General features: G+C 36.8%; 1 protein-coding gene across 2 annotated transcripts in view; it reads left to right on the top strand.

Annotated features, from left to right (window-relative positions):
- ME1 (malic enzyme 1) overlaps window positions 1-25,920 on the top strand; it is a 202,783-nt gene that overhangs the window by 80,030 nt on the left and 96,833 nt on the right. For both annotated transcript variants that reach the window (XM_064597816.1, XM_064597815.1), the window contains exons 4-6: window positions 1,764-1,839; window positions 7,690-7,851; window positions 24,759-24,862. In XM_064597816.1, coding sequence (XP_064453886.1) covers window positions 1,764-1,839; window positions 7,690-7,851; window positions 24,759-24,862 — 342 coding nt within the window. The remainder of the gene's footprint in view (window positions 1-1,763; window positions 1,840-7,689; window positions 7,852-24,758; window positions 24,863-25,920) is intronic.

Raw genomic sequence — 25,920 nt, 5'->3', positions numbered from 1 at the left:
TGGGGAAGAAAGATTAATTTGTTAATCTATACCATTAGGAATGTAATCAGCAAAATCCAGATTATAGGAAACTTTAGAAGATTAATTGTAGTGTCTAGGGATGGCTTATCATTTGGATGATAGAACTATAAATTAAATGATGCCATAAAAGTCAGGACAGTTGTTACTCTGAAGAGGGAGTGGTTTTGATTGGGAAAAACATGTGGAAGGCTTCTGGAATACTGACAAGACTCTCTCTGCTTAAATGGGTGTTATGTACAAGGGTGATTGCCTTATAAAATTTCATTAAGCTGTACATTGGTTGTATGTGGTTCTCTTTATTTGAGTTACATTTAACAATACTAAAGTAAAACTTTTAAATGAGATTAAGACATTAAAATTTATTTTTAAGTTTAATTTTTAGTTCCTTGTTAGACTTTCATAGGGAATGGGAGATGGGTGTTAAAGACTTCAGTTGAGTCTAAAAAACAGAATTGCAAACAGCAACTCAAAGAATTATAACTTGGATGTTTGAACTTAAAAAAAAATCAAGTACATTTCACATGAAAGGACTGCTCAGCATTAGTCACTCACTAAAACCATTTCTAATACAGGCTCTCATCTTCACACTGTGAATATGTAGTAAGCGGATTATATACTGAAAGTGCCTGTTTACACATGCTTCATGTTTTTCTAGGTGCTTTTACATATATTATTTAATAAAAAACTAAATGAATCTATGAGTGGAATTGATAATGCTACTTAAATTCTCTGTATATAAAAGAGTGAATGCTTTAATTACAAAATATTTAGGAATATGTAATATAAGAATGAATCTACCTTTATTATAGATGTCAATACATTGTTTAAAGTAATTTCTCCCTTATTTATAAGATTCCTAACTTTTTTTTCTTTTTTTTTATTCTTATGTTAATCCCCATACATTACACCATTAGTTTTAGATGAAGTGTTCCACAATTCATTGTTTGTGCATAACACCCAGTGCTCCATGCAGAATGTGCCCTCCTCAATACCCAGCACCAGGCCAACCCATCCTCCCACCTCCCTCCCCTCTAGAACCCTGTTTGTTTTTCAGAGTCCATCGTCTCTCATGGTTCGTCTACCCCTTCGATTTCCCCCACTTCATTCCTCCCCTCCCGCTACCTTTTTCTTCTTCTTCCCTCCTTCTTAACATATATTGCATTATTTGTCTCAGAGGCACAGATCCAAGATTCAACAGTCTTGCACAATTCACAGCGCTTACCAGAGCACATACCCTCCCCAGTGTCTATCACCCAGTCACCCCATCCCTCCCACCCCACCCCCCACTCCAACAACACTCAGTTTGTTTCCTGCGATTAAGAATTCCTCATATCAGTGAGATCATATGATACATGTCTTTCTCTGTTTGACTTATTTCACTCAACATAATACCCTCCAGTTCCATCCACGTCGTTGCAAATGGCAAGATCTCATTCCTTTTGATGGCTGCATAATATTCCATTGTATATATATACCACATCTTCTTTATCCATTCATCTGTCGATGGACATCTTGGCTCTTTCCACAGTTTGGTTATTGTGGACATTGCTGCTATAAATATCAGGGTGCACGTACCCCTTCGGATCCCTACTTTTGCATAAGATTCCTAACTTTTATTTAAGGAAATAATTTTCACTAGTTTGATAAAAATGGAGGTGTATTAAACTGATTTGAAAAAATTTCAAAAGTTCATGATATTTTGGCAAGTCTGAAGTAAATTAAAACTCATTTTTTTCTGTCAGAGGTCTCTTCATTAGTATCCATGATCGAGGGCATATTGCTTCAGTTCTTAATGCATGGCCAGAAGATGTCATCAAGGTAAGTCATCTGATTTTTCCACTATGGCAAATTTGTTCTTTTTCCTATTCCGTAACATATTGATAATTTTCATGGTATGAGATAGCATTTGATGTGGAAATGTTGGAGTTCGGAGCTGATGGCCAAGAAAGAATTCTTAAGACCTTTCTGGTGCTAAAAGCCTGGGGACAGGACCTGTGAGCAGAAAGGACTGACCAGGGATTGTGAGGAGCAATTGATTATATACTAGGAGTTGGGGGAGGTAAAGACAAGGGAAGTTTCCAAAAGGATTTTCATATGCTAAAAAAGACTCACAGGAACCTGGAGGCCTGGCTATTGTCAGGCTAAGGTTGTTTTTTCCTCTAGCAAGGCATTAACATTAAGATTGGGAGTTCCTGGGGAAATGTCATACTCTGCCTGCCTCAAATATTTGTCAATGGGCTGCAGGTTGTAAGGACATTTAATTTTATCTACCTTTCCTTTTTGCCTTTGTTCTTCACATCAGCATTCACTATCTTTTCTAGTGAATGTCACCTAATTTATATCTCTTCGATTTTTACATACTGGATTAATTTTATTTTGGTACTGTTTAGAGACTCACTATCCCTGTTATTTCTGTCTGCTTTCTTAGTATTTCTTGACCCATTGATGATAAATGTTGAGTAAATGTTGAAGTTGCCTCTGAATTTCTTTAAGCAAAGTCCCTTTTCACATTTGTTGGGTATAATCATCCACTAAAAGGAACACAGGCAGACAAAAAAAAAATCCCTTCATTCCCTTCCTTTATCATTATGACCTTCAGTAGTTCATCTGACTCCCCTCTCTGAGTGATCTAATGAAAATAAAATAAGGATAGTATCCAACATTTAGTAGCCTTCTGTGTGGGACACTCACTACCTGGATTGACTCTTGTTAATTATCATGATAATTCAGTGAGGAAAGGAAGGAGGGACAGGCTACACAGTAGTGCCTGGTGGTGATGGGAACTGAACACAGGCTGCAGAGCCCTTGCTCTTAAGCATGTTCTCTATGGCCTTCCTTGTCGAAGGAAAGTGAGATGTACTTGTCTCTTCGCTGGCTCCTTTTTTTTTTTTTAAACTTTCTGTTAAGTGCCAAGCAACTTTGTTATGTTGATGTAGGAAAGACGTTAGGGTTCAAAGCCGACAGCCAAGAAAGAATTTTGAGAGGTCTTTGGTGCAAAAAGGTGGTTTTATTAAAGCCCAAGGACAGGACCCGTGGGCAGAAGGAGCTGTAACCCGGTCATGAGGAGTGACAATTGTATACTTTCAGGTTGAGAGGGGGTTAGGGATAGTGTAAGTCTGTAAGCAGTTTTGGAAGCAAGGTTTCCCGGACTTTGAGGGGGCTAGCTGTTGTTGGGAAAAGGTCATTTATTACCGTCTAATAAAACCTTAGTCATGAGACCCTTCAGATGTATATCGGTGGGCCACGTGCTTGGGAGATGATTGCCAACATGTATCTTGGGGGTTTTAGAGATGAAGTTTCCAAAGGCATTTTTATATGTTAAAGTAGACTTACAGGATCCTGGTGGCCAGGAGCTGGGGGTGGGGGGTCAGGCTAGGATTGCCTTTTGCCGTCAGCAAAGTATTAACATCGAGGCATTCGAGTTCCTAGAGGAATGTCACTCTGCCTGTTTCAAGGACTTATCAATGGGCTGTAGGTAGTAAGGGAATTTAATAATTTTTCTTCTGCCTTTGTTTCCCACATCACTGTGTTTTAGGAGTAAGGCTGAACAAACTGATGCCTTTTAGGGGTACAGAGGCACTTCAGCTATGACTCCTGAAGCATTGCTCCCTTTCTTTTGAGCAGTCATGCTAGAATTGATTCACTCTGCTCTGTAAGGCTTATGCCAGGCAAACTTGTAAAGCAAAATGTTTTTCATGATTTCCAATCTTTCCAATTTTTTTACTTTTCTTACCAAACTTGCTTCCTCAACTTTTCTCCCACAGGGTAGACTGAATCCTTGGATGCTATCCTCAGTGTACCCTGAGTGTAACACTACTACAAAGTGTGTTAATTCTGTGAAGTGTAAAATGTCTGAGAAGGACGCTTACATTTTAACTGGAATCTAGAGAGGATTTTAAGAGTGAGTCAGTAAAGGAAATAGTTCTGGGGTAGAGAGGACTAATTAATATCCACATAATCATAATAGCTAGGCAGTACACAGTCACCTTGCTTTGTGTTCTTCCTACTAGCTCATCTCTGAATATTTATCTTCATTAGTAGCCTATCTTTATTCTTTTAACTTTTAAAATTGGGCCCTCACTGATATTGCTGATCCTAACTATACTATTATTTTAAAAGCCTAGTATAGTATCTGGCACATGCTAGGCACTTAAATGGCAGCTGTTTATTGTAATAGAGTATTGAAGAGTAAGATATGGTCTCTACTGTGTAGTTGCAAGCATGCATGAAACAAAGGCAATCAATTATTAGACAATATATCAATGAACTGGTGTAAATTATAAATGCCGTATTCACTCAGAGGAGACGATCATTCAGAGAAGGCTGAAACAGGTAAGAAATTTTTGTACCAAAGTTGGTCTTTAAAGTTAGCCTTTGAAAATTAGAAAGGGAAGAAGATATTATCTGAAGAAGGGAACAGATGAATGTAAGACTCTAGTTCCAGAAGAGAATGGCGTGGTTTTGTGCCATAAGTGAATTAATTGGCTGGCCTAACTAAAGCTAAGTGTTAATATGGAAATAGTGGGATTAAGATGGCTTAAGTAAGAAGTGCTCAAATTATTATGAAAGGTCTTGAAATTCATCAAGAGGGATTTAGACTTGAAATAATAGAAGGTCATATTTACAGACAGAAATGACTTCATGTAAGTAATATTTGAGGAAGGCTTCTGAGACAAAGGGGAAGAGGCAAGAGTTGTGCATCCAGGTGTAGGCCACAGCAGAAAGGCCCTGGGGAAGGAAAAGAAGGAATGAAGACAGGACACACAGTGAGGGTGTCTGTGTGTGCTCAGGAGAACCCCTGCATACTTCATGCAGAGTTACTAGTCAGCTAATGCCCAGGTAATAATTGACACAGTAGCATGAAGATGAAATTTCTGAGATGCAGATATCATTGAGAGAAGTATGGTTGTCCTACTGAGATAATCCTCCTCTTGTAACTTCATTATTGTGTAGAAGACATCCAGATGCTTTATTTTCCTTAAGCAGGAGATGAAGTAGGTAAAAACAAAAGCCGAGGGAATGTCACTTTAATGATAAACTATGTAGATCGCACATTTTTTGTTTTTCAGAGGATTCCTTCACTATTAAAATCTACACTTTAATGTTGAGATGTTTGTGAATTAATGCTACAAATGTACATTTGTAACAAGGCATACACAGATAAAATAGCAAATGCCTCAAAACAGAGTTTAAAAATTACTAGAGGGGCCCGGGTGGCTCAGTTGGTTGAGCATCCAACTCTTGATTTCAGCTCAGGTCATGATGCTCTCGGGGTCCTGAGATTGAGTCCCATGTTGGGCTCCATGCTGGGTGTGGAGCCTGCTTGGGATTCTCTCTCTCTCCCTCTGCCGCTCCCCTCCTCATGCTCCCTCTTTCTCTCTCTCTCTCAAATAAATAAGCAAATCTTTAAAAAAAAATTACTCAAATAACTACCACCTATATAAATGTCCATGGCATATTTATATAATAAAATTAATAGCTCAGGATGAGAGGAGAGCTTAGGGAATAAAGCTTATGAAGAACTGAAGAAAAATAACACTTTTCCTTGACTTCATATACAAGAAATAGATTTAGTTTAACTTAGATGTATATGTATACATATACAAGAAATAGATTTAGTTTAACTTAGATGTGTTATAAAAAATAAGTGAAATGTTATTTTCAACTCCTTTTTCAAAAATGTTGAAACAGGTGAAAATCACAATTAGCAACTCCCTGGGAAAAGTATACATTGTCAGTGATAGATAAAAGTACCTCTGTGATAGCATGATAAATAGAACAATGTCAAAAATGTGTGTGCAGTATTTGGACTTTGACAATTTGGTTTTAATTTAAAAAGCAAAGTTACAATTTTCTGTAGTATTTATCTTTCTTATCTTAAATCAGAGCCAACTAAACCAGTGGTATCAAGTTGCCTTCTTCAAAACAGCATAACCTATTGACCCTTTGCAATTAGACATGGAAAATTTGACAGAGGTCAGCTTTATGGGGTATGCAAAAATCATTTTCACCCACTTCTCAAATGTATTTTATTTTTAAGGCAGTTCTTTAGGAGCTGCATAATATAGGTGAACAGAAAATTAAAAAGATCTTGGGCACCTGGGTAGCTCAGTTGGTTAAGCGACTGCCTTCGGCTCAGGTCATGATCCTGGAGTCCCGGGATCGAGTCCCACATCAGGCTCCCTGCTCAGCAGGGAGTCTGCTTCTCCCTCTGACCCTCCCCCCTCTCATGCTCTCTCTCTCTATCTCATTGTCTCTCTCAAATGAATAAAATCTTTAAAAAAAAAAGAGAAAATTAAAAAGATCTCAAAAGTATACTTTAAAATATGTTCCACACTATGATATAGTGGAAAAGCATTGTACTAGGAGTTAACGTACCCAGTTTCCCATTCTTTGGTATTAACCAGGTCAACCACCTTAGGCAGATGATTTCAGTTCTCTGATCTTCAGTTTCCTAATCTATAAAATAAGAGGGAAGGACTGAATATACTCTAAATTCCCCTTCTGATATACCATGACTCTGCATAATGCTCTTGATGGTAATAGTAGTCTTGATAGCTACAATTTGTTGAGAATTTGCGATGTACCAGATATTATGTATGGTAAGTACTTTGTGTATCATGTTCTCATTTTATTGAATCACAGATTTATTCAATTAACTAATGTTTATTCATTGTTTACTATGTGCCAAATGCTGTGCATGGTGTTGGTGTACAGTAGTGAACAAAAGAGTTGGTTCCTATTTTTATGCAGCTCTTCTGAAAAGTACCTTTATTATTCCCGTTTTACAAATAAGAAACCGAAGATTTAATTCATCTGTTTAAGGTCAAATGACTGACATTTTCCCAAGACTGCATGGAAGCAATGAGTGTAGGAATTTAGAGAAAATCTAATAAATTGTGTTTCACAAGATTGGTTTTGCTTAAATATAATGGCCATGAATCACAGAACAAGGATGTTAGATGTGTTAATTTTGTACAGATATCAAATAAAATAGAAATAAAATCTCCTCATGATTAAAATGGATGGCTCATAGATATTCAGGGTGATTGGAAAGAAACTAAACAAAATTCATTAAGCCTAGTGGAAGATTATCAGGTAAGAGAAGTAGCAGACTGTATGTACTCTGTATATTTCAGAAATGGTAGAAAAATATCCAGTGGTTGTAGGAGTTAAAGAGGATGGATCAACATTGCTGTGAAAATAGGAGGATGGTGCCAAGATGCATAAACTAAACATCAAAGCATTTGGGGGCTACTTAACAATTATGCATTATTTAACAAGGGCACTCCCAAAATTATGCTCAAAGTGTATGGGACTGGTTTCACTTTAGTTCCCACTTTTAGCTCCTGATTCCCTGTACTCTTCCCACTTGCCCCAAAGACATTTGAATCTTTATGTGTGTACCGTCTCTTCTTTCTTCACTGACCAAAGTAATCATATATCTGTATTTTTAAAAAATCATTTAAAAATATATATCAACTTTATTTCTTCTCTCCAATCATCCACACTTAAGATCATATGAAATCTCTTAGATGTATATTCAATTTATATTTTTTGACAGCTTAATATTCTATCACGTAAGTATTAACTTCAGAAGCAGAGACAAGGAACTGTGCCCCTGGATTTGTAAACATCTATTAGGAGGCACTTTTTTTTCTCTTCTAGGCTATTGTGGTGACCGACGGAGAGCGTATTCTTGGCTTGGGAGACCTTGGCTGTAATGGAATGGGCATCCCTGTGGGTAAGCTGGCGCTGTATACAGCCTGCGGAGGGATGAATCCTCAAGAATGTCTGCCCATTACTCTGGACGTGGGAACAGAAAATAAGGTAAACAATTTAGGTCTGTAAGACAGCTGTACACCTTAAAAAATAGCACCAGCTCTTATATTTTGAGCTTTTTTCCAGAACTTCATGACATGCATTCTTTTCTGTCTGGTTCTTCCTCCCTCCTCAAACTCATCCCCCAACTATTACAAGAAGTTTATTCTTTCTCTTTTCCTTTTTTCTTCCCCTTTTCTATAATGTGATCGATCTTTTACCAGCATGTTTAGTGCTTTATTCTTTGATGAACATTCACACCATCAGTCTATAGAGTGTATATTTTACTTCGGAAGATCATAGTTTCTTTTCAAAATTACTGTTTTGGTACTATGTAGGAACTAATCCCAAAGGACTAAGTTTAATCACTATGAAATCTTGTTCTAAAAGTCTGTTTTAAACCTGTGGTAGATGATTTGGGATTTATTTTTATTTTTAATTTAATTAAAAAAATTTTTTTTATTAACATATAATGTATTATTTGTTTCAGGGGTACAGGTCTGTGATTCATCAGTCTTACACAATTCACAGCACTCACCATAGTACATACCCTCCCCAATGTCTCATCACCCAGCCACCCCATCCCCCTCACCCCCTTCCACTCCAGCAACCCTCAGTTTGTTTCCTGAGATTAAGAATCTCTTATGGTTTGTCTCTCTCTGGTTTTGTCTTGTTTGATTTTTCCCTCCTTTCCCATATGATCCTCTGTCTTGTATCTCAAATTCCTCATATCAGTGAGATCATATGGTAATTGTCTTTCTCTGATTGACTTATTTTGCTTAGCATAACACCCTCTAGTTCCATCCACGTCATTGCAAATGGCAAGATTTCATTTTTTTGATGGCTGCATAATATTCCATTGTGTATATATATATATATATATATATATATATACACCACATCTTCTTTATCCATTCATCTGTTGATGGACATCTAGGCTCTTTCTATAGTTTGGCTATTGTGGACATTGCTGCTATAAACGTTAGAGTGCACGTGCCCCTTTGGATCACTACATTTTTATCCTTGGAGTAATTACCCAGTAGTGCAATTGCTGGGTTGTAAGGTAGCTCTATTTTCAACTTTTTGAGGAACCTCCATACTGTTTTCCAGAGTGGCTGCACAAGCTTGCATTCCCACCAACAGTGTAGGATCCTTTCTCTGCATCCTTGCCTTTCTCCGCGTCTTTGCCAACATCTGTTGTTTCCTGACTTGTTAATTTTAGCCATTCTGACTGGTGTGAGGTGGTATCTCATGAGGTTTTGATTTGGATTTCCCTGATGCCAAGTGATGTTGAATACTTTTTCATGTGTCTGTTGGACATTTGGATGTCTTCTTTGCAGAAATATCTGTTCATGTCTTCTGCGCATTTCTTGATTGGATTATTTGTTCTTTGGGTGTTGAGTTTGATAAGTTCTTTATAGATTTTGGATACTAGCCCTTTATCTGATGTATTTTTTATTTTTTATATATTTTTAAAGGTTTATTTATTATTTTAGAGAGAGCTCTGGGGGAGGGGCAAAGGGAGAGGGAGACAAGCAGACTCCCTGCTGAGCGGGGAGCTGGACACAGGACTCGATCCCAGGACCCTGGGATCCTGACCTGAACCCAAATCAAGAGTTGGATGCCTCGCCGACTAAGCCACTCAGGTGCCCCTGATGATTTGGAATTTATTGTTTCTCATTCCTGCATCAGTATTTTAGAATCTTAAAGTTGTATATCAGTACATATTTTTGCTCATCCTTTATTGCTAATATTTAGGTTCGGTTATGGTGATAGATACAGAAATTAAAGGTAAAATATGTAGTTTTTATAGTCTTTGGTTCCCTTCTAAAGCAATTGACCCATTAATAGTATAATATTAACTTGAACAGTTTTGATATTCATTAATAAAGAAAGTTATAATACTTGACTTCCTATGTATGTGAGTGCTCATTTAACCTTTATAAAGGAAACATTTTGATAAAAGCACACTGCTTATCCAATATTTTCTTTTTCAATACTAATAGAAATGACTTAGAAATTATCAAAGCTGACCTCTTAGAACAGTCACCCAAAAATTATGTATATACATTGAACATTAAGATTTTCTCTTTATTTTTTTGTATATTTAAAAAACATTCTTCTGTGGTAAATGACAGTGACATCAAATAAAGTTTAAAATTATAAAATCTGGGGGCGCCTGGTGGCTCAGTCACTTAAGCATCTGCCTTCGGCTCAGGTCATGATCCTGGAGTCCCAGGATTAAGCCCCGCATCGGGCTCCCCGCTAGTGGGGAGTCTGCTCCTCCCTCTCCCTCTGCCACTCTCCCTACTCATGTTCTTTTGCTTGTGCGCTCTCTCTCTCTCAAATAAGTAAATAAATAAAATCTTTAAAATTACAAAATCTGAGGAACATCTTAAGAATTTTAGGGAGAGATGAAGAGGAGTGAGGAGTGATGAGAAAGGCATGCAAAGATATTAAGAATTCAGTTTTAAATTTGGGTTTTTGTTTTGTTTTTTAAAGATTTTATTATTATTATTATTATTTTTTAAAGATTTATTTATTTGAGAGAGCGAGAATGAGAGAGAGAGTACATGAGAGGGGGGAGGGTCAGAGGGAGAAGCAGGCTCCTCGCTGAGCAGGGAGCCTGATGCGGGACTCGATCCCAGGACTCCGGGATCATGACCTGAGCCGAAGGCAGTCGCTTACCCAACTGAGCCACCCAGGTGCCCAGATGTTATTATTTTTTAAAGTAATCTCCGCACCTGGCGTGGAGTTCCAACCCACAACCCTGAGATCAAGAGTTACATGCTCCACTGACTAAGCCAGCCAGGCACCCCTAAACTTGGGTCTTTTACTGAGATGTCAGCGTAATGTGGACATAAAGTTATGCACTAATGATTACACCATAACACTAGGATTCTTGCACTGATAGATAGTTTTAGTTTTAAGAAATACTTTATTTCATGAAAATAGGTCTTAAAATTTTCAAATTGGCCAGTTGTCTTGAGTTTTCTCACATTATCTGCTAGTATTCCTAGTATTGCTTTCCTCTTTTGGCATCCAGTGCTTTTATGTTATTCCGTTTCTGTCCAGTGTCCTACCCCCCTCAGCCTACAGAATCCATATCCACTGATCTTTCATCAAATTTCTTACTTTGCTTTGCTGTAGATCTTGCTTTCTTTTGCCCTTCTCTCATTAAACATGGCCTGGTGCTTACTACATTTGAAAGATTTTCAAGTTACTAAATTAGAAAATAATCTGATAATTTAAATGAATCTGTTATTAAAATGCTGTGTGTTATTTCTAGAGATTTTTTACTTATTGCTAGTGGACTTTTGGAGATATTAGGGAAAAAATGAATAGTAGAATTTTAACTCTTTGACAGGTCACTGAGAATATCTTTTTAGCTTGAGAGACCTTTCCAAAACTCTTCAAATTCCATTATATAGATTCACTTGAATTAGACAAATATTGAGCACCTACTATCTGTTAAGGCCTAAGCAAAACCTAGGTAATAAGAGAGTTAATAATTTAAGATCTTGCCAGCAAGATGTTCTGAAGCTAAAAAAGGAGATACATGTGTAACTAGTTTCAAAATATATTAAATGTTTAGATAAGGACATTTGGCAAACTATTAGGGACAGTCAGCAAACCATTTCTCTCCTAGTTATAATATATTGTTAGTCTCTATATTACTGTTATCTGCTTATAACTCCCATTTTTCTATAAATCATATTTAGTAATGGTGAAAATGTATATTAATATGTGATCAGCTAGAGTTCATATTTTAAAAAGAGTAAATTATTTGTTCCTTTTAAAAAGATAACTTAGTTGTATGTGGAGTTAGCCGGACTACACAGTCCCCACATCTGTCTTTACTTCTGACACCAACTGCAGGTTTGGCGGGGAGATTCCCCAAAGGTGATTCTCAGGCTTGATAATTCACTAAAAGGACTCACAGATCTCAATGAAAGCTATTATAATCACAGTTATGGTGCATTATAGGGACAGGATACAGATTAAAATCAGCAAAAGGAAGAGAGGCATAGGGGAGAGTCTCAGAGGGTTCCAAGGGTGAAGCTTCTATTTCCTCTCTGTGGAGTCAGGGGCAAGTTACCCTGTGGTGTTAATGTGTGGGGTTGATATGTACCCCCACAGTTCAGAGTTTCTATTGGGCTTCATGACCTAGGCATGATTGATTGATTGATTGTGCATGTGAACTCAGGTACCAATCTGACTGATTACATTTGAACCAAAGCCCCTCACCCTGGGTCACATGGTTAGTTTTACTGGCATGGCTAGCCTCCACCTTGTCACAATTAGTTGGGGCTCCTAGGCTGTTAGGTAAAATGATCAGGCTCTATCCAAAATGGTTGAATGCTCGTGAAACAGGTCATCAGATTTATGCAAGCATTAGACAGAAATATAAGAGACAAACACACAAAAGGGAAAATAGGTCTAAATTTTAATGTTAAATTAAATAGAATTCAGTTTTAAACTCCTATAAGATTATGAATTTGATCATTCAAGCTTTTAAGGAAATGTAGCTCCTGTACTCTATAAAATGTTCCAGAGCATATTAAAATTCACAGCTTCACATTTCATTTTATGAAAAGAACATAAGCTTGATATCCAAACCTGGTAAAAAAAAAAAAAATAGCACATAATAAGAAACTGCTAATTTGTCTCATGTTTACCCATGTTCCTACCTTTACCACATTATAGGTGTGTAATCTTGAAAAAGTTACTTAGCTCTTCTGTGCCTTAGTTTCCTCATGTAAAATGAGAACCTACCTTACAGAGTTGTCAAAATTTAATGCTCTTAGAGTGTTTATGATTGTGATTGGCATTTTGTAAGCACTTGGTAAATGTTAGCTTATATGAATATAGATGTAGAAGCAAAAATTCTTCATAAAATACTGGCAAACTGAATCTTGCAGCATACTTTTAATATCAAAAACTACTCAAACCATTAGCAACATCATAATTAATGGTGATGGAGGCATTCTTTTATTGTTTTTAAAAAATTTATTTGAGAGAGAGCGGGAGTACGCATGCGGGGTGGGGGGAGGGGTAGACCAAGAGGGAAAGAGAATCTTTTAAGCAGACTCCATGCTGAGTGCAGAGCCTGAAACAGGGCTTTGTCCCACGACCCTGAGATCATGACCTGAGCCGAAACCAAGAGTTGGATGTTTAGCTGACTACACCACCCAGGCGCCCCAGGGGCATTATTTTAAAGAATTATCAAGACACTTGTTATCACTATTCTCTTTGATTGTTCAGAAAGTGCTAGCCTTTGCAATAAGATAAGAAAAACAAATGGGGTAGTTGACTGACTGGAGAGACCCAGTTATCATTATTTATAGGTAATAAGTTTATTGATGAAACCCAAGAAAATCAGGTAAAGATTATCCTGACCAAATTAGAGCCCTCAGTAATGTGATTGCTTACAAAATAAATATTAAAAATTCAAAAGCTTTCCTAGGTATTTGTAATAACTAATTTACAAAAATTGTTTCATTTGCAATAGCAACAGTAGTTTATTCTGCTAATGTTATATGGTGCTCAAAATTTCTAAGCGAAGAAATAGTACATTTCATTTGGTTCATTAGAAGAATGATTTTTTTTTTTTAAGTACACATCTGCCTTGTCTTTCCCAAGAACTAATAGAGGTATGTTGGATTTATAAAGCAGAATATATTTTTGTCTTTTCCTTAACTTTCTCATAATTTTATTCACTTTTGGGACAGACATATCAACTGTATTCTATTAACAATAAAGCATTTAGGGCGCCTGGGTGGCTCAGTTGGTTAAGTGACTGCCTTCGGCTCAGGTCATGATCCTGGAGTCCCTGGATCGAGTCCCGCATCGGGCTCCCTGCTCAGCAAGGAGCCTGCTTCTCCCTCTGACCCTCCCCCCTCTCATGTGCTCTCTCTCTCATTCTGTCTCAAATTAAAAAAAAAAACCAAAAACCAAAAAAAACCCACAATAAAGCATTTACATTTCAGGAAGAATAGAAGCCATTTAGATTCTAAATTAACTTTTCTCTTGCTTAGAAGAGATAGAAATGATCCAACACATGACTTTCTTTTTTTTTAAATTTCTTTTATTATGTTAATGTTAATCACCATGCATTACATCATTAGTTGTAGTTGGAACACTGGAACATGGAACATTGATGTAGTGTTCCATGATTCATTGTTTGTGTATAACACCCAGTGCTCCATGCAGTACGTGCCCTCTTTAATACCCATCACCAGGCTAACCCATCCCCCCACCCCCTCCCCTCTAGAACCCTCAGTTTGTTTCTCAGAGTCCATAGTCTCTCACGGTTCGTCTCCCCCACTGATTTCCCCCCCTTCATTTCTCCCTTCCTACTATCTTCTTTTTTTTTTAACATATAATGTATTATTTGTTTCAGAGGTACAGGTCTGTGATTCAACAGTCTTAACACAATTCACAGCGCTCACCATAACACATACCCTCCCCAATGTCTATCACCCAGCCACCCCATCCCTCCCACCCCCCACCACTCCAGCAACCCTCAGTTTGTTTCCTGAGGTTAAGAATTCCTCATATCCGTGAGATCATGTGATACATGTCTTTCTCTGATTGACTTATTTCGCTCAGCATAATACCCTGCAGTTCCATCCACGTTGTTGGAAATGGCAAGATTTCATTCCTTTTGATGGCTGCATAATATTCCATTGTGTGTGTGTGTGTGTGTGTGTGTGTGTGTATATATATATATATATATATATATATATATATATATATATACCACATCTTCTTTATCCATTCATCTGTTGATGGACATCTTGGCTCTTTCCACAGTTTGGCTATTGTGGACATTGCTGCTATAAACATCAGGGTGCACGTACCCCTTCGGATCCTTACATTTGTATCTTTGGGGTAAATACCCAGTAGTGCAATTGCTGGGTCGTAAGGTAGCTCTGTTTTCAACTTTTTGAGGAACCTCCATACTGTTTTCCAGAGTGGCTGCACCAGCTTGCATTCCCACCAACAGTGTAGGAGGGTTCCCCTTTCTCCGCATCCCCACCAACATCTATCATTTCCTGACTTGTTAATTTTAGCCATTCTGACTGGTGTGAGGTGGTATCTCATTGAGGTTTTGATTTGGATTTCCCTGATGCTGAGCGATGTTGAGCACTTTTTCATGTGTCTCTTGGCCATTTGGATGTCTTTTTTGGAAAACTGTCTGTTCATGTCTTCTGCCCATTTCTTGATTGGATCATTTGTTCTTTTGGGTGTTGAGTTTGATAAGTTCTTTATAGATGTTGGATACTAGCCCTTTATCTGATATGTCATTTGCAAATATCTTCTCCCATTCTATCGGTTGTCTTTTGGTTTTGTTGACTATTTCTTTTGCTGTGCAAAAGCTTTTTATCTTGATGAAGTCCCAATAGTTCATTTTTGCCCTTGTTTCCCTTGCCTTTGGCGATGTTTCTAGGAAGAAGTTGCTGCGGCTGAGGTCGAAGAGGTTGCTGCCTATGTTCTCCTCAAGGATTTTGATTGACTCCTGTCTCACATTGAGGTCTTTCAACCATTTTGAGTCTATTTTTGTGTGTGGTGTAAGGAAATGGTCCAGTTTCATTCTTCTGCAAGTGGCTGTCCAATTTTCCCAACACCGTTTGTTGAAGAGATAACCTTTTTCATTGGATATTCTTTCCTGCTTTCCTGAAGATTAGTTGACCATAGAGTTGAGGGTCCATTTCTGGGTTCTCTGTTCTGTTCCATTGATCTGTGTGTCTATTTTTGTGCCAGTACCATACTGTCTTGATGATTACAGCTTTGTAATAGAGCTTGAAGTCTGGAATTGCCAACACATGGCTTTCTTTTTCTCTTGTGAGCTACTGGTGTTCAAAATATGTTAGTAACATTCTTTTTTTTTTTAAGATTTTATTTATTTATTTGACAGATAGAGACACAGCGAGAGAGGGAACAGAAGCAGGGGGAGTGGGAGAGGGAGAAGCAGGCTTCCTGCTGAGCAGGAAGTCCGATGCGGGGCTCGATCCCAGGACCCTGAGATCATGACCTGAGCCGAAGGCAGACGCTTAACGACTGAGCCACCCAGGCACCGCTGTTAGTAACATCCTAACTTATAAGCAATCTAACCTAAATTTTTATGTTTATAGCTCTTAGTTAATACGTAAGGGAGAATAGAAAAATATTTAGAGTGAGAGGAGTTGTTAACTCTTAATATTCTTATTTAATTCATTCTGATACTTTATTCTTTTTATTTTGTACTGCTGCTTTACTGAAAAGACATAGAAAATTTAATTCACTAAAATATGACTAAGTGTAAAATGTAATGGAGTTTTTATGTTGCTGCTTTATGTTCCAGTTTCACATGTGGAAAGCTGCTTTCAGTAAAAACATTCCTGTGGTAAAAACTTTTTTCTACCTGTTGTAAAAACTTTTAATCTCATCTCTTTTGTGAATCTCTGTCCAATTTTACACCTCATCGTAAAAATATAAAAACAAATTGATAACACCACTTATTTTCTTATCCAGAGTACTCTAGCAAAGTTTAATGAGAACTAGATTCCTTTTTTATAAACACTTTCCTCTTTTATCATAAATACCTATGTTGAGTAGTAATGAAAACAGGAAAGAAATGAGGAGCCAATTGATAGGACATTCTTCACTTGCTGTAAGCTCACACTTGGCCTGACTTCTTTAATCTCTGCAGCTTTCACCTAAAGGATGTTTAAAGAATAAAAACATTGATTGGGCGCCTGGCTGGCTCAGTCAGTAGAGCATGCGGCTCTTGATCATGGGGTTGTAAGCTCAAGTCCCACATTGTGTATAGAGATTCTTAAAATCTTAAAAAAAAAAAAAAAAGCCAGAGACAATGAAAACAAATCATTAAAGTGGTTGGTTAAAAATACTCTTATTCTTTAGGTTAATAAAGCAAAGCATTCATTTAGGTAGGGTGTTTGTGTTTCCATATTATCTTTCATTTGTTATTTCACAGTTAACATTTTCTTTATGTTACTTGTGAAATTGTAGCTATATACAGTTTACTTCTGTTACCTGAAGTAAATTTTCTTCAATTTTCTTTTAAGAGCATACCATAGTGGGGCTCCTGGGTGGCTCAGATGGTTAAGCATCTGCCTTTGGCTCAGGTCACCAGCGGGGAGCCTGCTTCTCCCCAATCCCTCCACTTGTGCTCTCTGGCTCGCTCTCTCTCTGTAAAATAAATAAATAAAATCTTAAAAAAAAAAAAAGAGCATATCAGTTTCTTTTTAAATCATTGTTACAAAATCTTTTCATAGTAATTATGTTTATTATTTGTCTCTTTTCCTTTTATAAGTGACAAATATCAAAGTTTGCTATTTGACTAAAGATGTGAGTAGATGTTCCTTGTGTCCCCTGCATGCTGGTCTAGATTTTATTAGGTTTTGAAGACTGCTTCATGTATTACATGGTGTCTTAGTTTTCTAGGGCTGCCATAGCAGTACTATAGACTGGATGGTGCACCAATAGAAATCTGTTTTCTCACAGTTCTGGAGGGTAGATATCCAAGATCAAGGTGTAACAGGGTTAATTTCTTCTAAGGTCTCTCTACTTGGCTTTTCTTCGTCTGGTTTTTGTCTAGTGTCTTCATATGATCTTTCCTCTGTGTTTATCTGTGTGCTAATTTTTTCTTATAAGAACACTAGTTATATTTGATTAGGACCCAGCCTAATGACCTCATTTAAGTTAATTACCTCTTTAAAGACTCTGTTTCCAAATATAGTCATATTCTGATGTTTTGGGAGTTAGGACCTCAGCATACGATTTTGGTGAGGACACAGTTTGGCCCATAACATTTGCTTAGTCTTCAAGAGGGCATGGACAGTTGTTTTCTTCATTTATTAAATCCTTGCTCCAGGTCTCAGATTTCTGATTCTGGTTTTATATTTAGTCTGGCCTTTAGTTCATGTATACAGTGTTTCTAGATCTAGAATCCTTGCTGGAACTTGAAGTCACAAAGTTGAAGCCTCCTCCCATTTAGAAAGTTCACCCTTGTGTTCCAGGAAGTACTCTTCATATTTGGCATGAACTGGCTATGATGGAGAGAAACTGAAGGGAAAGAAAAACCTAATAGACTTTCTGTCACATGTAGCTGCCCTATGTCAGAAACTAGTGTTGGCACTAAAATGTGGCCTGTTTTAGTTTTCTCTTGCTACCATAAAAAGTTATTACAAACTCAGTGGCTTTAAACAACACAAATATATTAACGTTATAGTTCTATAGGTCACAAGTCTGACACAAGTCTCATAAGGCTAAAATCATCAAAGGTGTCCACAGGGCTGTATTTCATAGCCTGTCTTTTCTAGCTTCTGGAGACTACCTCCTCTGTTCCTTGGTTCATGGTGCCCTTTTTCCATTTTCAAGCCAGGGATGTAGTATCTTTCTGGCTCTGCTTCTGTCATCACAGCTCTTTCTCTGAGGACAGCAGGAAAGATTTTTTACTCTCAAGGACTCACCGTTAATCACATCTGCAGTCTCTTTTGCCACATAAGGTAACATATTTACAGGGAAGTCGTCATTCTGCCTACCACAGAGCCCCAGCCAGAATGTCATCATTTGTCCCTCCACTCTCCTTTGCTGTCTTTTTCCTTTCATAGTATGGAATTGCTTGTCATTTCAGACAAGTGGTCCTGCACTGGAATGAGCACTAATCATTACATAAAGCCAGAGGAGAGAAGAAGGTCCCTCAGTTTCCACGCTTTCAGTTTGTAGTGTCATGGGCTTACTCTTTGCTGTCTCTTTTTATCTCACCCTCTCTAAATTAGATGATAATGTAATTGTATCAAGAATTTCTTTGTTTTTTGAGATACTACACCAATGTCTTGGGAACGAGATGGGGCCTTTCTTCAGTTTGGCTTTATATGCACTGAAACTATCAGGAAGTCCTTGAAATTTGTGGTATATTTTAGGAATACTCATTATATAAACTAAAATAGACAAGATATTTACCTGAGACAGGAATCTTTTGGGAAGTAGAATACTTTTATTTTAACTTAATAATATAAATTTGAAATTAGTGGTTCTCAGTATATGTTCTATGAACCAACCACTTCAGAATTACCAGGGGCTTGTGTTAAGAATGCAAAATCCTGGGCCCTGTTCCAGCCTTAACTGAATCACAGTCAGATTTTAATCATTTTTATTTCTACCACTTTTTAAGATTCATGCCAGCTCATATGCATGCTGACATTTAAAGTATTGCTTTTATGCAGTATTTAAAAATTTATGCCTCAGATGCTTGGCTAAATGTTGGCAGCTAGTTTCCTTTTATTTATTTATTTATTTGAGAGAGAGAGAGAGAGAGAAAGAGTGAATGGAAGGGAGAGGTAGAGAGAGTCTGAGGCAGACTCCGCACTGAGTGCAGAGCCTGACATGGGGCTCGATCCCAGGACTGCAAGACCATGACCTGAAGCGAAACCAAGGGTCAGACGCTTAACAGACTAAGCCACCCAGGTACCCTGGCAGTTAGTTTCCATAATTGTATTGAAGATATGAGCCAGCAAAACAGCCAAAATTATATATTCTTTACAGAACCTGATTTTTTCATATGAAAATGAGTAAATGGCAACAAAGAAGATGATTATCTGTATATTATAAATAAAATTTTTAAAATAAATGCTAAAGTGGGGAATGTTCATAACATGGCAGATAAACATTAATAATCTTAATATTCAGAGAGCACTTTCAAGGCAATAAGAAAAGTCAAATGTGAAATATAAAAATTGCCTAAGGGCATGTGGGCACAGATAATTTACAAATGAAGAAATAAAAATGGTCAATAAACTTATAAAAAGTATTCAACAGTGTTAGAAGAGAAATAAAAATGAATGCTATTTGACAACATTTTATATATGCAAATATATATATTATATATTTAATACTTGTATATTATATATTTATGTGTATATTTCATATACATATACACATATATATGGAAAGATAATACTTTTACCTGATGCTGCAACAAAATAGATACACAGTTCCTGACTTATGATGGTCTGACTTAGGATTTTTGGACTTCACAATGGTGCCAAAGCTATATGCATTCAGTAGAAACTATACTTCAGATTTTGAATTATGATCTTTTTCCAGGCTGTGGTATGTGGTATGATCTCTCTCTCATGATGCTGGCCAGAGGCAGCGAGCCACAGCTCCTAGTCAGCCATGTGTTCTTGAGGTTAAACAGCCAATACACTTATAACCATTCTGTGCCCAGACAATCATTCTTTTGTTCAGTGTAGTATTCAAGAAATTACATGAGATATCCAGCACGTTATTATAAAGTAGGCTTTTTGCAATGATTGTGCCCAAGCGTAGCCTAATATAAGTGTTCTGAGCACATTTAAGGGAGGCTGGACTAAGCTATGATGTTCAGTAGGTTAGGTGTATTCAATGCATTTTTTACTTAAGATATTTTCAATTTATGATGGGCTTATTGGGATGTAATTCTATTGTAAGTTCAGGAAGATCTGTACTTAGATGTCACTGGGTTAGGAGATTAATTTGTTCACCCTCTCTAGGAGGGCAGAGTTTCAATACAGTTTGCAAGCTTTTAAAATGTTCATCTAGTGACATGAAAACTTTTCATAATACATTCCTCTGTGTAAAGGGGTTATAAAACAGTCTATGATATTGTCACACATTTAGAGAGATAGTATTCTACATGCATAGACATAGGGAAAAGGACCTAGAAGAATATGCATCGAGATGCTAATGGTGGGTAGAAATTATTGGTATTCTTTGTTTTTAATTTTACTTTTCAGTCCTCTGAAATTTTCTGATAGGCAATATTGCTTTTTTAATGATAAAGAAGACCCTAAAATATTAAAAAATATTTTTTCTGACTACTAAATTTTTGTAATTTATTGAAAAAAAGCTGAATACAGAATATTTAGGGTGTTCTGACAAAGTCGATCCAGGACACAGGATAAAAATCATGAAATTCAGGACATGTCCACATATATAGGATACCTGGCAACCCTAAACACACACCGTCTATTTAGGAATGAAAAATAAATGATTTTTTTCATTCTTAAGAAAATATTTTTTAATTCTCAAACTCCAGATTGGAAAGGTAGGAATGTAAGAAACTAGAACAGGTGAGAGTTGATAATGATTTCTGTTAACATTAAATAAATGAATACTTCAAATAAAAATTTCCAAGTTTCTAGAATTGAGATATTTCTAATGAGTAAGTAATTACCTTCACCAGTGTATTCCCTCCTTATCTCCTTTTTGGAATTCTCTTCTATTCCTATATATTTTGTCTTTTACTATTTTTCCCCTACTCTTCCCTTCTTTCATGCTTCTAAGTCTTTGGTGACACCACATGTATTGTATATGACACTTCTTGCTAAAGGAAGCCTAACCTTTTTTAAGTGCTTGCTTAATTTCAAGTCTTTCATTTATTCTCCAACAAAGATCTCTTAAGTGTTTACTCTTGGCCACAAGAAGTTTTTAATCCAATGAGTTAATATCACTTCTGTGCCAGGCTATTTGGTCTGTGGAGCCATTATCAAAACTGGGTAATCTTGTTAAATTGCTTTTTGTAGATACTAATTTTTTTGGTCAGCCAGATTTCCAAGAATGCACTCATTGTGCAAGCCTTAATTATCATGAAATTTTTAAAAAACAGTAACTTTGGCAGGGACATTATGACTGGAAGAATTTTATCACTTCCTGATTTAATTCAAAGATAACGAGATAAAGTATTCATAAGTCTTCCTAATTGACTCTTCACTGTAGTCAGACTTCTTTATGAATTTTACTTTAATTATTAGCATGGGAAAGAATGAGAGAAAAGGCAAAACCCATAGCATCTTTTCTCAATTGTGTTCTTTCTCTAATTCACATTTTAGAAGTCCAAATATATTCCAGACATGGAGAAAATATTTTCATTCTGGCAGCCACTAGTAGCTCATTGGTGCTTCAACCTCAGTCATTCAGAAGCCTGCCAGTAGACTGCTTAAAGATTTTAGGCCTCACAAAATAGCTGGGCTTTACAGCAGCACTGTTTCAGATTTTACATTTTATCTGAAATACATTTATATGATTAAATATGTTAACTTACAGCTAGCTGGAAAGCCTTAACTCATTGTTGTGCAGTGTAAGTTGGATGACCACAGAATCTATTGGCCAAACACACTGAAAGAGGATGCTGTTGATAATTATACTAGGACAATAGGTATGAACTGGGCTATAATTTCTTTTGGCTTTAAGCAAATCCCAACTCAGATCATTCAAATGGTTTAACCTTTTGACATCACAACACCTGCAAAAACATCATTCATCCATAACAAACCACCTCCAAATTTAGTGACTTAAAACAATCACTGTTTTATTAATGTTTAGGATTCACTGGGATGGCTAGGAAGGCCGGGATGCTTGGCACAGCCTTTCTCCATCTAGATTCTCATCCTTCACAAATTGTTCACATTTCACATGTAAAATATGCACATCTCCATCCTAGGTTCCCAGAAGTTTCATCCCACTAACAACAGCAGGCCCAAAGTTCAGGGTCCTGTCATTTAAATAAGTTCTAGATGCAAATGAAGCTTCTTGTGTTCTGCTCCTTGGTGTGGGTCCTTGTCGCCGTTCAGTGGTGAGGCAGGGACAGAATAACCATAATCCACACTTCAATTCAAAATGGGAGGACTGGGCATCATATTGCCCTCAGTGGTTCATGGCAATTCTGAATTGCCCCTGGACTCAAGTTGCCAGGCCACCTTCCCCGGGTCAGGGGATATTTTTTGAATGGGGCCTAGTTCTGTTTCCTTAGAGTGGTTCTATAGTTTGTTGTACTTTTAGGCTTTTGGATCTGCTCTCTGAGCTCTTGGCTCTGTCCTTTGAGATATCTTTCCTTTTCCATAAGACATGGTGGTGCTGCCACTGAATAGCTTTCTCTGTCTGCTTTCTGCCTGTGGAAAGTTGGGGGCCCAGAGTAGAATGTTCATTTTGACGTGTCTCTGTCCCAAATCATCTCAATAGTGCAGTACCCTTAAATATTTTTTAGGCTTTCTATGTATCAGACCAGTGTCTACCCTGTTAGAGAAAGGACTTACAATTCTTTTCAAAACAGACCTCCCTATATTGACTGGCGTGTCAGTGTGCTGCAGAACCAGCTCTTTTTAGCTAGCCATGGTGATCTGTTGGGCTCCACTTTAAATTAGTTTTTCACAAAAGGTGTTCCAGCTACACACTTGGTCTTTGATTGTAGGCCTTCTTTTACTTTGGAAATCTTTTACAAGCAAGTCCTGTGCCCTCTATATTGTCTTTAGTTTTTGCTCACAGGCTAGACTTTACTTCTCCATCTCATCCCTGTTTTGACTTTATCATACAGCTATGAGAAGCCAACTTACACGTTAGGCATTCTGCCCGGATATCTCTTCCACCAGATTCACAAGTTCTTTCGGTACATTGTCTTTTGAGGTCACTGAAGATAACAGTTTGGTCCATTTTTTCACTATTACATGACATAGATTACAAATTTTTTTTCCAGCCCACAAGAACAGTGTGTCCTTTTAAATCTCTTTCAGCAATATTTTGTAGTTTCCAATGTATAAGGCTTACACATATTTTGTGAGATATGTCCCTATGAATTTTATATTTTGGAATGATATTATAAATGGAGTTGTGTGTTTTATTTCATTTTCACCTGTTCATTGCTAGTATGTACAGATATAGTTGATTTGTATGTGTTAATCTTAGAACCTACTATTGTGTTAAATTCACATATTTTTTCTAGTGGGTTATTTTGTGTGTAGATTTTTAAATATTTTCCATGTACATGATCATGCATATACAAATAAAAAGTTTACTTTCTTCCTTCTAATCTGTATTCCTATATTTTCTTTTTCTTGCCTTATTGTAATGGCTAGGGTCGCCAGTATAGTGTTGAATAGAAGTAGCAAGAGTAGATATCCTTGGGATGCCTGGGTGGCTCAGTTGGTTAAGCGTCTGCCTTCAGCTCAGGTCATGATCCCAGGGTCCTGGGATTGAGTCCTGCATTGGGCTGTTTGCTCAGTGGGGATCCTGCTTCACCCTCTGCCTGCCCTCCCCATGCTTTTGTGCTCTCTCTCTCTGACAAATAAATGAAATCTTAAAAAAAAAGAGTAGATATTCTTGTCTTGTTTCCAGTCTTAGGGGAATAGCATTTAGTCTTTCACTGTGAATGAAATACGTTGTTAGCTGTGGGTTTTTCACAGATGCCCTCTGTTGGGTTGAGGAAGTTCATTTCTATTCCTAGTTTACTGGGAGCTTTTGTTATATATGTATTTTATAGTATATAAATTATACCTTGATGAAAATGGTCTCATAAAAAACAGTATTACATATACTAAAACTTGAACAGAGTAATGTTGTCAAGTTTTAGTGAAAACTTAAGCTTTGTAAAGCTTAAAAAGTTTAAGAAACCTTTAGTTAAGGCTAAAAATTTATTTTTAACATCAGCCAGTTAATATATTAAAGATATAATCAAAATGTTTGTTGAAGATTTTGCCTTCAGAAACAAAACAAATCTAAGAAAAGAATTGGTATCTTTCCATTTTTTAAACTAATATTTCAAAATTCAATATTACTTTTCTATGTGATGAACTTTGCTTGTAAAATCAGAATTGAACTTTTCTAATTAGCACCACTGAAAGATTTTAATTCCTTTTATTTCCCCCAGATAAGGCAGAATGTTTTAATGTTTAGTAATTCTTTTTCTTATTTGACATATAAATACTATAGACATATTCTGTGTAATACAAAATAATACTGTAGGTTAATTCTCACTCAGTATGGAAAGATCTTATTTCCATTTCTCTCCTTCTGTAGATGAGGAAACTGAGCTCAGAAAGTGTGAATGACATCCTATCATTACTTCTATATCTGTGGTAACTTTTTTTTAATAGGATTTACTCAAAGATCCATTGTACATTGGGCTACGGCAGAGAAGAGTGAGAGGTCCTGAATATGATGATTTTTTGGATGAATTCATGGAGGCAGTTTCTTCCAAGTATGTATAATCTTTATTTTATCTGTATTTGAATTGAATTTCAAAAATTTAAAAATAACCTAACATAATGAACTATAAAGGTATCCAACTTTGGTGTAGTATGTTTAGTAATTAGAAATGATTTGTATAGGGGCGCCTGGGTGGCTCAGTCATTAAGCGTCTGCCTTCGGCTCAGGTCATGATTGCAGGGTCCTGGGATCAAGCCCCGCATTGGACTCCCTGCTCACAGGAAGCCCGCTTCTCCCTCTCCCACTCCCCCTGCTTGTGTTCCCTCTCTCGCTGTGTCTCTGTCAAATAAATAAATTAAAAAAAACTTAAAAAAAAAGAGAAATTATTTGTATGAAATGCATACACACATACTGTCTTAATTATTAGTGACCAAATGATAAAGTCATGCATCTATCTCAAAAAAGGTTGTCTTTGTTGCTATCCCTGAAGATACTTTTATGAATATCTTTAGATCGTGTGGTTATTGAAATGCATGATTATGGTGAATAAGGCATTGGTCACTGACCAAATTACCCAAGTAAGCCATTTTATGATTGGCAGTCTGTATTTTGTTTCTGGCTGCTAATAAAATGTGATCTCCAGTCATCTTTGAGGGTATATTTGACCCTTTTGTGGTAGGAAGTGGGGACTGAATGTGAGTTAGTATAATCCACAAGTCCAGAATGGTGTTTAAGAACCAGGACATCCAATCAACAGTTCGTGAGTCTCTGATTAAATGTCTACTCTTTGGTTAAAATGCAGTACTCTATTACACTTAATTTAGGTAACATTTAATTGTGGGCCAAGTGCTACTATAAAGTTTTCCAATTTTTTTTTCTTTCAGCAAAGAGACTCCCACCATAATTTAGTAATGTATTCTGAGAGAATTTTGTCACACTAATGAGACAGCCATCCCATTGGTTACTATACAGCCACAAAAACCATGGACTATTTTAAAACCTGTATGCTGCCTTGGTTTTTCGTAGAAATAAACTCATCACTAGAACCAGCTGTAACTAGAGACATCGTTCAGGGTTTTTTAATTATAAGGTTTAATTTTAAGCAGTTGT

The sequence above is a fragment of the Mirounga angustirostris genome, unplaced genomic scaffold (genome assembly GCF_029215605.1).
Source record: "Mirounga angustirostris isolate CCGP_5_RB_7025 unplaced genomic scaffold, mMirAng1.0.hap1 SCAF_8, whole genome shotgun sequence".
In the NCBI taxonomy this organism is placed as follows: Eukaryota; Metazoa; Chordata; class Mammalia; order Carnivora; family Phocidae; genus Mirounga; species Mirounga angustirostris.
The sequence above is the reverse complement of the archived record's forward strand: the minus strand, read 5'-3'. Positions and strand labels throughout refer to the sequence as shown.